This window comes from Glandiceps talaboti, chromosome 8, assembly GCF_964340395.1.
Source record: "Glandiceps talaboti chromosome 8, keGlaTala1.1, whole genome shotgun sequence".
Taxonomy (NCBI): Eukaryota; Metazoa; Hemichordata; class Enteropneusta; family Spengelidae; genus Glandiceps; species Glandiceps talaboti.
Window position 1 is genome coordinate 24,536,518 of NC_135556.1, and position 16,392 is coordinate 24,552,909.

The 16,392-nt window shown below is 36.4% G+C and overlaps 2 protein-coding genes across 2 annotated transcripts; both read right to left on the reverse strand.

Annotated features, from left to right (window-relative positions):
• Positions 1-363: 363 nt before the first annotated feature.
• On the reverse strand, positions 364-8,677 carry LOC144438622 (mitochondrial ornithine transporter 1-like). Its single transcript, XM_078127724.1, has 6 exons — positions 8,422-8,677; positions 7,212-7,391; positions 4,123-4,519; positions 2,816-2,991; positions 1,707-1,865; positions 364-1,370 (listed from the first exon to the last, which is right to left on the reverse strand). The coding sequence occupies exons 2-6, from the start codon at positions 7,345-7,347 to the stop codon at positions 1,258-1,260; spliced, it is 981 nt and encodes a 326-aa protein (XP_077983850.1). The 5' UTR covers positions 7,348-7,391; positions 8,422-8,677; the 3' UTR covers positions 364-1,257.
• Positions 8,678-8,906: 229 nt separating this feature from the next.
• On the reverse strand, positions 8,907-16,392 carry LOC144438883 (mitochondrial ornithine transporter 1-like). The gene is made up of 6 exons (XM_078128096.1): positions 16,242-16,392; positions 14,747-14,926; positions 11,801-12,197; positions 10,799-10,974; positions 10,414-10,575; positions 8,907-10,192 (listed from the first exon to the last, which is right to left on the reverse strand). The coding sequence occupies exons 2-6, from the start codon at positions 14,889-14,891 to the stop codon at positions 10,080-10,082; spliced, it is 993 nt and encodes a 330-aa protein (XP_077984222.1). The 5' UTR covers positions 14,892-14,926; positions 16,242-16,392; the 3' UTR covers positions 8,907-10,079.

A 16,392-nucleotide genomic window follows, 5' to 3' on the forward strand; every position in this document is an offset into this window, starting at 1 on the left:
TATATACCGTAGTATCGGTATTATGGCTGCTACAATAGCAACCTCCACAACATGGTCCTATATAGTACCGGTATTATGGCTGCTACAATAGCAATCTCCATAACATGGTCCTATATAGTACCGGTATTATGGCTGCTACAATAGCAATCTCCATAACATGGTCCTATATAGTACCGGTATTATGACTGCTACAATAGCAATCTCCATAACATGGTCCTATATAGTACCGGTATTATGGCTGCTACAATAGCAATCTCCATAACATGGTCCTATATAGTACCGGTATTATGGCTGCTACAATAGCAATCTCCATAACATGGTCCTATATAGTACCGGTAATTATGGCTGCTACAATAGCAATCTCCACAACATGGTCCTATATAGTACTGGTATTATGGCTGCTACAATAGCAATCTCCATAACATGGTCCTATATAGTACCGGTATTATGACTGCTACAATAGCAATCTCCATAACATGGTCCTATATAGTACCGGTAATTATGGCTGCTGATGCTAGCCTACGTCTTTTAAAAAGTGAACAAAATAAAAAGAATATAAATACAGCAAAATGCAGTTCATAGTAAATGTGAAACTTCACTCCCTCAGGCACAAGATTTGATAATTTAAAAATGTATTAAAGTTTGGTCTAACAGTCAAGATACAATATAATACATCCCAATCACATATACAATATAAGAGTCCTTAGTAGTTGTATCACAGTTAGGGTCATAGTAGTCTATCTGCTAGACCTTGGATGTTCTTCCGATACAATACGACACACGACCGAACATCGCTATTGAGGATGGAACATCCAAGGTCTAGCAAATGTCATCTCTGCAGTTCAGGATATAAATAACTGCCAATCAGAGAACCGCATTAGCAACAAGCACAAACAGAGGACAATAGCTAATTTTTCATGCATATTCATCTTAAGGAGGGGCTTGTAAAAATAACCACCAATGTGTTAACTGACATGTGTGCATGACAACGTCTACACACTCATCAAACTCACAATTACCATAAACCGATAAGACATAGTAATGACATAAGTGTGTTTGTCAACACCTGCATGCTGAGATTGAATATATTAAAGTATATATATGCATACATGGCCCAACCCACCACTTAATGTAATCTCAATGGAATGTCCGGTCTGAAAATGACATTTGCTAGACTGTTCGGGCAAGCCCTCACTGTGAACTTCGTTCGCTTATAGTACCGAAAGAAAGCCTGAACGTCTAGCAGCAAGACTAGGGTCATAGTTGCATGAGGTATTTACGTGACCATTCAAATGCTACAAACAACGCACCATTAGCCGGGAAAGATCGGAGAACACAAGGACCTAGTCCACTGTACAAGGCACGTATACCTGTAATACAAGATATACGAATAGTTGAAAAGTAATGAATAGAATAATTTAGTATTTTAGATGTAATATTTCAAGTAACTAAGTAAAAGAGAGCAGCTGCAATGATTTGCATCTTATGATTGCTTTTAACTTGAAGACATGTTGAATATTATTGAACAATCATGGTAGCTACCATATGACATACTTTCTTATGTATGTAAACACAATCTGGTCTTTTTTAAAATTATAACTTGAAATCAAACGTACAACCTTCATGTCTTATTATCATATCCACAAAATGTTTTCAGAAACATATTTTTTCACATTTTATAGAAATGACCATGATGTAATTGTTACCTTCTGTGCGGTAAATATTCTTTAATGTTGGCATAAACCCCTCCATCGTTCCTACCATTGACTGGACTTGGATCCGTGATTTAACCACATCAATAGGAAATATTGCAGTCCATAAACACGCACCGGCAAAACCACCACAAAACAATAACCTAGGAACACCTGGAAAATGAACAACCAATCAAATAAGTGTACCAACAGATTTACATTAATCTAGGAACACCTGGAAAATGAACAACAAATCAAATAAGTGTATCAACAGATTTACATTAATCTAGGAACACCTGGGAAAGGTAAAATAGAACAAATCAAAGTATAATAACAAGTAGACATTAATAGACATTAATTTCCCTGACAAACATACCATGGATAATAATAACACTGAGTATTAAACTTTCTACACTATTGTCTGAACCAATCATAATTCTCTACATCTTTCTACACTCCAGTCTGAACCAATCACAATTCTCTACATCTTTCCACACGCCTGTCTTAACCAATCACAATTCTCTACATCTTTCTACACGCCTGTCTGAACCAATCACAACTCTCTACATCTTTCTACACTCATGTCTTAACCAATCATAATTCTCTACATCTTTCCACACGCCTGTCTGAACCAATCATAATTCTCTACATCTTTCTACACTCCTGTCTGAACCAATCAGAATTCTCTACATCTTTCTACACTCCTGTCTGAACCAATCACAATTCTCCACATCTTTCTACACTCCTGTCTGAACCAATCAGAATTCTCTACATCTTTCTACACTCCTGTCTGCACCAATCACAATTCTCCACATCTCTCTACACTCCAGTCTGTACCAATCACAATTCTCTACATCTTTCTACACTCCAGTCTGTACCAATCACAATTGTCTACATCTTTCTACACTCCTGTCTGTACCAATCACAATTCTCTACATCTTTCTACACTCCTGTCTGAACCAATCACAATTGTCTACATCTTTCTACACTCCTGTCTGTACCAATCATAATTGTCTACATCTTTCTACACTCCTGTCTAAACCAATCAGATTTCTCTCAGCAGCTTTATCTTTCTCCACATCTATCTTAATATTATCACTTTCTGTGAGTTAGGTCATACTTACTCAGGTCATCTTTAGATGATCCCGTTGGTGTCAACAAAGTACGACTGAGTTCATAACCACCAAAAAAGAAGAAATAGCCTGGCATTTCCCTAGCCCATGTACTTGTCAGTCCTTGGAACATGCCCAAGGCTCCATCTTGTTGGAGGATCGTCCTGGTAACTGTCCATGGTGATATTCTAATTCAGATAGATTAATGAGACCATATATCTATTATGTACAATACTGCACAGAAATAATGATGTATGGACATGGGAGTAATCAGGAGAAACTGTATGTATCAACAGATGGTAAGGTAATATCCACATAAATTAATAACAACAACATATTGACTGAAATAATATTGATATCTGGTACACAAATTTGAGAACAATTTGGACACCATGGTATCTATATTTTATTTTAGGCAGTCAATACTTAAAGTATAATTGGTTTCCTGTTAAAAAATATGATGCAAGATTTACCATGGGTCTCTTTTCTCTAACTTCTAACTTCTAATACCTAGGTTCTAAAAGTTCAGTAAATTTGCTACTATAAAATATGTTCTTGGCTGAAAATTGCTAATTTCAGGAGAAGTAAGTTCATACTTTAGTATCACTAGGCAGGCATTTACTGTTAATGTCGAAACGGCTGTTTCATGTTAATACATGAAAATATCAATCAACAAAGCCGTAGTGCTATGAACATGTTGATGCCTGTTAAAGACTATGAATATCATGAAACTGTCATGACATCGTTGGAAGGTTTCCTGAAACCCTGCTAAATCAGACATCAATTTGTGAGCATGAAACTCTGTAACCCAATACTGTCCTACAATACCAGTACATAACTACAATAGTGTTGTATCTAAAGTAGGAGCTTAGATATAGGATACATGTCTAGATAACAACACAGCAAGTGTTACAATTAGATGTTAGTCCCCAATATTTTTCTTTGTTCAGCCAAGGAATATAAGAGTGAGTGACCTAAGGGGCCTTTGTCACTACTCATCTATCGACTCATAGTGACAAAACCCTTAGGTCACAAGTCTTTTCTTGCTGAATGAAGTAAAACATTAGAGAATAACATAATTATACCAGTGCCAGTAATTAAGAGTAATATCAAAGAAAAATTGGGGAAAGTAATGGCAATTTTGAACCTTTTGACAACAGCAAAACCAGTGACGTAAACACACATTGTTGTGACACAGATGCGTGTTATCATGACATAGAACAACAAGGGTATAAATTCCATATTTTTCGCTTATGCATGGTATAACCATAGACAGTAGAGGGGTATAACTACAGTTTATAAGTTGATGTGTTCCATACCTGCCAGATAGAAGCTTTCCTTGGCTTCCCATGGCTTCATGCATGGCTTGCATACGACACTTTACAAGTTCTGTGGGACACAGTCCTAAGGAGGAGAAGAATGCGGCAGTTGACCCAGCTAAAGCATTTTCTATAGAACTGAGATCGTCAGTGGATTTGTGACCAGCCACTTTGCACACTGTAGTCTTACATAGTCCATAGCACATAAAGAGTATTGAATTTTCAGCAATATTGGCAGCCAATGCTGGAATGGTTCCCCTGTATAATCCGGCTATTTGCTCTTCATTAATAGTTTTTTTAAAACATTGCCAACTTGAAGGGTATAACTGTGGGTAGGTTTGCATTTTGACTTTCACTGTATCAAAGGGTTGGCCTGTTAGAACACAGGCAACACCACCTATAATAAATATAAACAAGGTGAATGTTTCATATGTTATGGGTTACTAGGTGAATGTTTCATATGTTATGGGTATACAAGGTGAATGTTTCATATGTTATGGGTATACAAGGTGAATGTTTCATATGTTATGGGTTACAAGGTGAATGTTTCATATGTTATGGGTATACAAGGTGAATGTTTCATATGTTATGGGTATACAAGGTGAATGTTTCATATGTTATGGGTATACAAGGTGAATGTTTCATATGTTATGGGTATACAAGGTGAATGTTTCATATGTTATGGGTATACAAGGCGAATGTTTCATATGTTATGGGTATACAAGGTGAATGTTTCATATGTTATGGGTATACAAGGTGAATGTTTCATATGTTATGGGTATACAAGGTGAATGTTTCATATGTTATGGGTATACAAGGTGAATGTTTCATATGTTATGGGTATACAAGGTGAATGTTTCATATGTTATGGGTATACAAGGTGAATGTTTCATATGTTATGGGTATACAAGGTGAATGTTTCATATGTTATGGTAGACTGTAAGATACGTCGTGACGTTTTGCCCTCACCGGCCTCCTCTCATAGGGGTTGCCTGATGTTTGAGGGCACCCCATCACGGTGTACCTTACAGACTAATGTTATGGGTGTGTGTATGTATTTAAAGACACTTGAGTACCTTATTAAAACAGAGATATCTGTCCTTTGCTGATCAAACTGCTCAAAGACCATCTAATTTGAATTACAATTTTGGTGAAAAGAAGTTGTCTGGTGGAGGTTAGTCTGGTCCTATACGCATTACAATCATCTCCACTGTATAGTCAAATGGATTTCTCTAGCACAGAATGCTGTTTTTACCAACAACGATATTTATGCTATTGAAGCGTTGATATTAATGTAATGACATGACGTTATCACATCCTCACATCACTTACATTCAAACTGGAGGTTAAGTTTGTAGTAAACTGAGCAAAGCAACCAATTACAACCACCTGTCAGTGTGTCATCCCTTCCCCAGTAGGAGATTTAGCTAGATTTTCAATAGAATTTATCCATTTGACTATATGGTGGAGAGAGATTGTAGAGAAAGACTACATGTATAGTAACTAGACTAGGTGGAGGTATAATAAAACCTGGTCCAGAACAGAAGAATGCCCCTATGTAATCCTCAAGGCTAAAATTACATAAGATAATGATTAACATGAGAACCTGGTATTGACAGTCTAGTATACTCCATACCATGTAGGTATCCAGATTACAGTACTGAATAGGTCTATGAGAAGTTTGGTGGATAATCTAATCTATTGTAATCTAATCTAATCTAATCTATGATTCTTATAAACAGCACTCCATAAAATTTATCTCAATGCCCTTCACAACTTTTTTTTTATTTTTTATTAATCTTTCATATACAGACACCATTTCAGTGCATTAGCACTGTTCTCCCAATGGAACCTGTTGCAAGATTACGTACGTACACAGAAAACAAACAAAACAAACAAACAAAAGGGACAAACCAGGACAAAACATTACAGACACACAGTGTACTTTAAAAGATATCCACCCACATTATTACCAGACTACATTCTTAAGATGTCTTTTAAATATCAATGAGTTTGGAGCTGATCTTATGGATAGGGGTAGATTGTTCCATACAACTCACATTAACCACAGTACAATTTATATGCAAAATAAAACAATCATGTCATAAAGATAGGTCTGGAAACTATTCTGTCTTTTTTTATATTTTGTACACATGCATGCATTTGTGTTGTCATCCTCTTGTTTGTAGCATACAAAATTTAACACGGCAATCATTTTAGTCCCTTTACAGGTAAAATGTACATCACTTAGCCAGTGGCTAATGTACATTTCATGTTATTCATTTAAATGACAGAAAGTGGTTTCTTTACCAATGGCAATCACTGAGCCCCCACCCCCACCCCACCCCATGACATAGGTTTATTCCAAATGAAGAGTGGGGAGTTCAGCAAAATGCATGATGTACAAGGCACTGGGTCATACCATTATGTCAAGTACAGTAGTTGCTGATGCAATAGTTCAATTTGTCAATAAACTTTCAGCTGGTATGCAAATACCACTCCTCATCAATATGAATGCACTGAACTAATATCTTTGGTTTATTTAGTTTGGTTGATTTTATTCCAAGATTAGGAGTCAAGAAATTCATTTATGCTAATCTAGGGTATGAAATCTACTCAACTGCAAAACAACCAAACATAATAAACAGGTTCCTGGCCAATTAATTTTGTTTTGGTAAATATTCAATTTGCTGTAATGTTTAGACTTTGCTACTGACACATGATAGAGGGACTATGCCAAATTACTAGGCTGGTGTCAGATACCTAAACTACTGTCTTTACTTAGTAAGAGTGAAGGTCACACTGATCCAGTATTTTTTGCTAAGGGGGATAAGTAGAATGGTGAAATCTACCTGAATTCTTCAGTCAAAATTATTGTGCAATGTGTAGGAAAGTGTGCCAGTTTATTTTCCCCTAATTTCCCCATCTCTGTTACCACGGTTTTTAAACATTAACAAAAACACTGACTGCAGACTAGTGATAAACTTCTTCTGTGATAAACATACTAAGTCATATGGACAAATTACATATTTTGTAATCAGACCACAGTATCTCTACAGAGGTTTTAAGATCAATAACAGAGTACTTACCTATAGCCCCTGCCATGAATTCAGCAAAGCTCTGCCAATATATGTTAGCAGCCTTGGCTGGGATAGTCTCACCAGCATGGTGTGATAAACCAAGTCCCCCTGGGTCAAGGGTAATTTGATGGTCTTCAGTCGTCATAATAATGTCATCTGAACTAAATCTATATAACAGTGTTTATAAATCTGTTGGCATAAACAAGATGTAGATAATCTCAATCGCTGCTATCTGCTGACATGATTTAAACGTTGCTGTATTTCGTCATCTATTACAGTGTAATGTAGGTCATAAACTGGATATACATTACCATCATGTGATATAGGTCACAGTTCGATCATGGCGCGATATTCAATAACAATACACACATCATGCACCAGTACACATGTGCAGGTTTTGCTATTTTTGGTTAGCTGGGGTTATCGTGGCAAAAATTGTCCTCTAATGAAACAATCGCACGTTTCTGTCTATTAAAATATTGACCAACCCTACTTTGATCATTACAATTTTTTGTGTTGCTTAATTATATAGCTCACACTGAGTCACAAGTAACGAGTTGTAAACGTCGATTGCACAGTAAACGCTGTACACATTGTTTTCCAATAATAATAATAATACAACTTACAAGAATTTTTTTTCATTTGATCAACGAGAGGGGAGGAGAGCTCCGAGTTCTCAGGGCGTATACATTTTTCCAGACTCTGAACTATCTGTCTGTCTAGACATGACATTGACTGTCTGTCTATTAATAATCCATCACTACTTACATTAGCTCTAGTAAACGCTATCGCTACGACGTTCGACACGTCTTCTATGTAAATCCTCACTCAAAGATGAATAGAATAAATGATCCCGTGAGCACCATTGATGTTTAACTTCAAGGGCAGCTAGTACAGCCTCCCCTTTCCCCTTTACGTACATGTTTACCTACGAGCATGAACGTATGGGGGAGATCCGTGCTCCGTGACACTGTAAGTGACTTACAAGTTCGATTATGTAATACACTGCACTGTCATGTGTACATGTAACGTGTGGAAACAGTCAACTCAAAAGCATACTGGATTAGCTAGACCATAGAGGGATAGACCCTACACGAAAATCATTTGTAACTACAACTTTCACTGAAACTTTGAAAGTGACCTTGTGTTGTTTGTTAAATTTGAAGGTTAACGTTCGACGTTCACTGTAAAACTGATACGTGTACACATATATACTCACATAAAAATATTTCCTTCACTGGACCTGTATGTACAATAACTAAACTGTACGATGATCTAACCCTTCATCCACGATCTTGTTATGATGATCACGCTTTCGGGGAATGTACATTGGAGCGACATGAGGATTGCGCGTGTCTGTCATCAAACAGTTATGACGTCAAAGGCCAGTTCGGGGCAAAGGTCAGGTCAGACAGAGAAACTGGGACGGACAGACTAGACATGGGTATGCCGCTGACCGGGTACACACTTTGGGTACAACACTGCAAAGCACAATAAAACACGATTGTTTTACTTGTGTACTGAGCTGAATGGCTGTACTTATAACATTAGCCTATTTCATTGCTGTGCTCTTTACTATCTTTATTACACTTTAAAATTAAACCCACCGAAATAGAATTGTCAATTTTCTATTCACACAGTATTACGGTTGTAATTTAGCTTATCTTTCGGGAAAAAGGCATCATTTTATTAAGAAGGGTGTAAAGCACTATTTCAAATTGGTAAGGTTTGGCACACTGTCTGTAATTAAAACTAAAAGCTTTCAATATTTTTCTACTAACTTACAATTGGAAAACTAATTCACAAGATTAAAACGAGAGTTCCTAACTTTGGGAAAAATTGTCAAACGTTTTGAATAGAGAAAATATTACAATCACATTATAATGTTGCACAACATATCAATATATGTTCATATAGGGCCAATGAGAGAAACATCCATACATGTCTGTTATGATTATGTAAGAGCATTTCTCTCTTCTTTAATTTTGTTCAGACAGACAGACAGACAGACAGACAGACAGACAGACAAATTCTATATAGTGGTCTGAGCTCCGTGTAATGTACAATAACACGAGGTTTATAATCATGGCTATCTGAGAGACTCAAGTCACAGTTGTTACATGTATGTGTCATTTGTTTTATTTCATTTCATCACATCCCACATCTTCATTCACGCTGCCACATGGTTTTTATAATATTTATGGTATTTACCACAATTCAATGACTAAACGTGATACGAATTAATGGCAATGGTAGCCAATACAGGTACATAGAATAAAATATCTTCCTTAAATCAAATATAGATCGTAGGTTCACGGTATAAAACGAATTGTCAACATTTAAAACTCGATTGACATCTTTTTACTGTGACATGGTCTGTAGAGACAAGAAAGAAAATATCAATTTAAATGAAAACAAATAAAAATGTCCATAGATAGTTACTCACTACCTCACGGCGAGAGATTCACGATAGCCGTACTTGGTTACTATGGTTACAAGACTGGAATCATTCCAGAAGTCTTTTTGAGTACATAAAAGAATGAAGGCAATTTGTCACTAAAGGTATCACATCTTACGTATGTGTTGTGCGTTTACAAAATTGCACGGTTAAAATTGTAACGTGTTTCTAAGGCTCACGGTTTCTCTGTCAAAAGTGGTTGCCTACATCCAAATCATCCACTCTCATGGTTACGAAGGGTCACAAGCGTCTGTGATGATAATGTAACAGCTTGAATCTTCACTAGTTTCGCACCTCAGAACATTTTGATAACAACGACACACTGTCGAAGAATTACAAAGTGTTCCCCTACATCATTCGTTGGGTCCCAGAGCTACAATAGGTCACCACCAAATGTCCTCAGTATTTGTATCCTTGTATCATAGTTGCATGAGGTATTTACGTGACCATTCAAATGCTACAAACAACGCACCATTAGCCGGGAAAGATCGGAGAACACAAGGACCTAGTCCACTGTACAAGGCACGTATACCTGTAATACAAGATATACGAAGAGTTGAAAAGTAATGAATAGAATGGTTGTTTATTATTTTATACTAATGTTATATGTATATTATTTCAAATATCTGCCTTGAGTGTACAATGAGTAGCAATCTTCATAATATGCAAATGACCCATGCACTAAATTATTACAATGAGTATATTGTCAAACAATTCGTACGATTGATTCAGTAAATGAACGAAACTACTTACCCTCTGTGCGATATATATTAATCAACATTGGTAAGAAGCGTCCTTCCATATTTCCAATCATTGACTGAACTTGTATCCGTGATTTGACCACATCAATAGGGAAGATTGCTGTCCACAGACACGCACCGGCAAAACCACCACAGAACATTAATCTAGGAACACCTGGGAAAGGTACAGCATAACCAATCAAATAAGTGTATTAAGAGGTCAACATTAATCTATGAACACCTGGGAAAGAAAGAAGATAAACGAATACGACCATTTGAGGAACGGGACGGAACAGAATATTCAATATCATATCAACAACTTTATAATTGTGGAAATGTCATGCAGGCCAACGTGTGTGTGTATAATAATCATGTCCTTTGATTACAGTTATACTTACTTAAGTCTGCTTTCGACGACCCTGTAGGTGTCAATAAAGTACGACTGAGTTCATATCCACCAAAGAAGAAAAAACATCCTGGCATTTCCCTAGCCCATGTACTCGTTAGTCCCTTAAACATCCCTCGAAGTCCATTTTGTTGCAGTATCGCCCTGGTAACGGCCCATGGTGACAGTCTGAATAAAGAAAAGATGACAAATTGATGAAATAAATAAATTATTGGATATATTTGATAACATACGGTTTGACTCTCACATTATTATGAGACGAGTACCAAAGTACATGTATTTCTTGTATGGAATAAATCAACATGTACAGCAATATGTCGGTAATGTCGACTATGTGTAGTATGTAGTATGCAGAATGTGCAGTCGAGTAGGAATATGATTGACGGTACACCGTGAATACAAATATATATTACTCTTCAGGTACCCTAGGCGTGTTTCCACCATAAGAAGCTGTATCTAAGATTTCTTGTTGAACCCCATGATCCCAGAAAAAACCTAATACGTGTCTGAACGTACATCGCTTTTATAGAACCGTGTTTAGTTGGTGATTGACGAGAATTTCAATCCTGACGACCTAATTTTGATGAATGTCAAATTTTAATTTTGTCGTTATGGTTACGTATATATCAACGGAAACATCAAACTATCACGTATTGTCAAACTATTAATAGTGTTATGAGAGTAATAATCACCTTTTGAAATTTATTAACCTCAGTCGCGAATTACGGAGAAAAATTGGTTCATCGCCAATACGTTACCAAAATATGATTGTGTTTGCATGTTTTCATGCGTACATAGAAAATGATAATTTTTTTTAATTACGTGGACGATTACCAAGTAATTATGGTTTTACGGCCTCTTTTTTGAAAATTTTACAGTTTACGAAGAATAAAAGGGGTGATTTATAATACGAGTTACGAAAATATCCCTTGCCCACCCCACCCCTTTTAGGTATCCATTCGTTTGTTTTGACAAGTGAATAGACTTGACGTACCGCGTTGTAACAGCTTTTCCTTGACTCATGGTGGCTTCGTGCATGGCTTGCATACGGCACTTGACGAGTTCAGTCGGACACAGTCCTAAAGATGCAAAGAAGGCAGCCGCACACCCAGCAATGGCGTTTTCTGTAATATTGAGATCGTCGGTGGTGTTATGCCCAGAAACGTTACACACCATAGCCTTGCACCATCCGTAACTCATGAAGAGAATAGAATTTTCAGCGATGTTGGCAGCCAGTGCTGGAACTGTTCCCCTGTACAATCCAGCTATGTGGTCTTTTACAAATGTCTGTTTGAAGCATTGCCAACTTGAAGGGTAGAACTCCGGATAGGTTTGCATTTTCACTTTCACTGTATCAAACGGTTGGCCTGCTAGGACACAGGCGGTGCCACCTATAAAACAAAACTATCGATTATCGGAAGAAAAAAACACTACAGGTGAAATTATGCGATCAGATTCTGTTTAAACTGACAAATCTGTCTATAAAATTCTCTTTTTTTCTGTCTCTACTTTAATAATTAAATATAAAGCAACAGCCACACTGTCGTATTAAAAAACGATAACTGTGACAAATTTTCTTAGACTAATATTGCCCGTTATTAAGACAAGTTTCACTGTCCATAAGATTTACTTTCTTTTATAACAAAAAATGCGATTTTATTGAATTGAAAAGAGAACTTTAATAACATAACAAGGTTATATTAAAGCTGAATTACTTGTATGGGATCTACGATCTAAGTTATCCAATTCTTAACGCACCTCCAGTCCGATTCGATCTTTTTCTGATAATAGATGTTAAATTTCAACGAAATCGATTATGTACTATCTTGTTAAAGTAAAGACCAAAGTAAGTAAAGCCAAAATAGGTTTTTAAAAAAAAGAGAACAGAGACCCTTCATTTGCACATGCGCAATGGCGACTCAAGCCCTTCAACTAAAACTGTATCAAACTAAATGTCACAGCGTGTAGCTTCACCCATCTACTACTTCAAGTAACATGTAATATCAAGGGTCTCTCATTTTCCAGTAAATGTAGCGTTGTTATTGAAATCTATAGCGTCAAGCACATGGGATGCCTCTAGCTCTAAACGATCAATACGAAAGTAAATTCAAGAATGCAGTTCCTTGATATATAAAATGAGTATATTCGAGTGACAAAACTTTCACAAACATGCTCAGTTTTAAAGTTTAAGTGAATATTGGATGTGAAAAATGCCGGGGGTATAATAACTTAATCAATCCCGTTTCTTTGGTCGACCAACATTTTGCAAAATTATAAGTTTAAAAAATTACTATATTGTCAATTCATTTCCTAAAAATATGACGTTATATATAATTGCATTCTTGTTTTAACACGTCTAGTAATATCGTCAAAAGTGTGTGCAGGGACTGTGTTCCTGACTGTATTTTTTTTAAATATACAACTAGAGATTCTAGCGGATGTGTATAACAAACGGAGTTTTTTCCCTGTATAATTCATACGGTGATGTGAACACAATGACAGGATATGGCCTAGCATGACCGAAGATCACACATCAACCCTAATACCGTACTGTACAGTAATATTTGGCTATTCCAACTTGAATAGACGATGTGTTGAACAGCTGCAAAGCATGCATCAAAATCGTGACACAGTACGAATGACCTCAACTATACTAAAGTACACATCTGATAAACAACTTCTATCAAAAAATACATAGATTCGTGAGATGTTGGTATTATTTGGTCAGTATCAGGATACATTCAAGTTTAGTATGATTTGTCTGTAACTTGGTTTTCACTTCAATATTCAAAATTATCATTTACGAGAGAATGTAGTGAGAAAGGAGCGATGACCCTGTCAGATTCTATCAAAGTTTTCGTATAATGTAAATATATTATTATTGATAATGTTGAATTTAGACTGGACAAAGTTGTACACATCACATCATGTTTTCACATTGCAAGACACATCTATTTATAGGACTCTGATATACATGTGGCCTAAATGATGATGCAATAACGGCCTATTGCAGTCAGGTCACCACCGTTCGATATATGTGAAGCGGTTGGTGTTTCCATCACAATGTAATGAAATAATAACCACAGATAAGTTCACGCCTGACGATCCTTCTGGTCCGTAGCGTAAATACATAATGTAATATCATACTCGTCTTCTTTCATTATATATATATATATATATATATATATATATATATATATATATATATATATATATATATATATATATATATATACATATAAAGAAATGTAGATACTTTTGAATTCTGCAGAATTTAATATATAGTTCCAGAGTATTGTATTCAAATGTAGTCACCACCACACCCTTTGTGTTGACACCACCCTGGCATATAAAGATTCGATACGACTAACAGTTTAGTCACTTAGCCTATTGTGCAGTAGGCTCTCCGAGACTCCTTGACCTTAAACGACCCTAATTTTACTTGTACTTGTGACGTCATAAGGGAAATTAGCATACAATGCGAACAGATTGGCTCTAAAGCTACATCTATACTCTCAGTCACACCATACACTGCATACATGTGTATTCAATCAAATATTCGGGTTTTTCTGGGGTGGGGCATTTCCAGTAGTCATATATAGTTGCCATATAGAATGAATACATGGAAATGCTGAACAGGACATTCTAAACATTATAATACAGTTTGAATGTGGTGACAAACACAATTTGCATTCTCGAGTACCATTTCCAAACAAAAATATCATCGAGTAGGGAAGAAAATAACGATGACACTATTGACACATTGTTCGGGATCGCGTCGGTCGAGAAAAGTTCTTTCTTCTTTTCCTCTCATTTTATAATTTCATATATATATCGAAGAACAATGAATGAAATGGGTGTAGAAAACAACGCCTAATCATCATGTCATTGTGGTAACATAATACTTTATATGTAGAGTAACTGCTAATAAAATACTTACCAATTGCACCTGCCGTAAATTCAGCAAAACTCTGCCAATACACGCTCGTAGGTTTGACTGGGACAGTCTCGCCATGGTGAGCCAGTCCCTCCATCACTTGGAATCCCCCAGAGGGGAGGGGGATCTGTTGATCAGCTGATGTCATGATGGCAGCATCGTCTGGACTCGTCTAGGAGAATGCTGAATTGGGTCAAAGAGAACGCATCATGTTAACATAAAGTATTGTCAATTGATTGGCTAACGTCAGTTTAAATCCGTTGTCCTGATTGGTGTGTGTATAGAGACATAAACCTGATATGGCAACAGATGCTTGATTTATTTCCATCAAGATGAAATTGACATTTAACGACGCATTCATCTTTCTATGACTACATATTACATTGTAACTTGATAAACAAATTATTAATCATCAAATATGATTTAATCTAATTTGCATTTATCATACAACAAATACTAGCGCATACACTGAATTACATAGTCTGGTTAATACAATATCGTATACCGTGGGTTGTTCCCCTATAATCAAATAACCCGATATTTGTATTTATCTACACATCGTCGTCGAGTGCCAAGGTTTTGTTTTACCACGCCAACAAAGCATGCAAAGGAGATGCATTAACATATTGTCAAAAAATACAATAGAATGCCACTGGCCCCGGAGTATTTCGTCATCTTTCTTTTGATATAAAGGTCAAGGTTGAGTATGTGGGTCACATGTACGGTTCTATGATATGGCTTGAATATCTTTGTATCGCGAGATGATATACAGATCGACAGCTGTATACCATATCGCACCTCTATCATTCTGTGAGGTCGGAGTTGAAATCGAAAGTATGCCAACTAAACTGACATGTGCACTATTAAAGTTTAACCGCTGTCTTGGGTCAACCTCTGTGTATGAAACTCCACTGTCTATGAGTCAACATGTCATGGAAGTATGATCCATTGATACTTGGATTTCCATGGTCTATTGGTTAAACAGTCAGTTACACGAAATATTGACAATTAATGCAGTTAAACGGACCATAGTTGTATGGAACTGCAAGACTAGTTAAAGCTATAAACGACGTTTTTTTTTTTAAAAAAAAATCAAATGTTAAAGATTAATAAAAACAAAAAAACATCGTTTCCCTTGACGCGTAAAATAAAAAAAACAACACGTGTATGAAGGAGTATACACACACCACAGCTGTTGTCTCCAACACGTTGGACAAATCTTCCATCACGCCGCGTACACGCTGTCAAAAATCAATGACATTTAACAACTGTAACAGCATGAACAGTGTATTCTTGTTTGGCTGCGTTAATTTTGATAACATGTTTTGAATAATTTACCATTTGTATAACATATTGACGAAACAAGTAAACTGTAAAAAAAACCATAACACTATATAATCTTTGTGAAATGAAAAATATTATAGCAGTGGTTAATCATGACGTCTCACACACATGGGTACATATTTTCATTTTCACCCATAGGTACATATTTCCTTACCTCAAATTGAAGAGAACCACTGTACGTCTTGTATTGAGGTTACCCACCGAATGATATCCGTCGCACCACCAGTCCAGTTACCATGCGGCGTTGTTGAAGGTCATAGTAGATGTGACCGGGTGATCATGCCTTTGAAGGCCTGCACACGCTC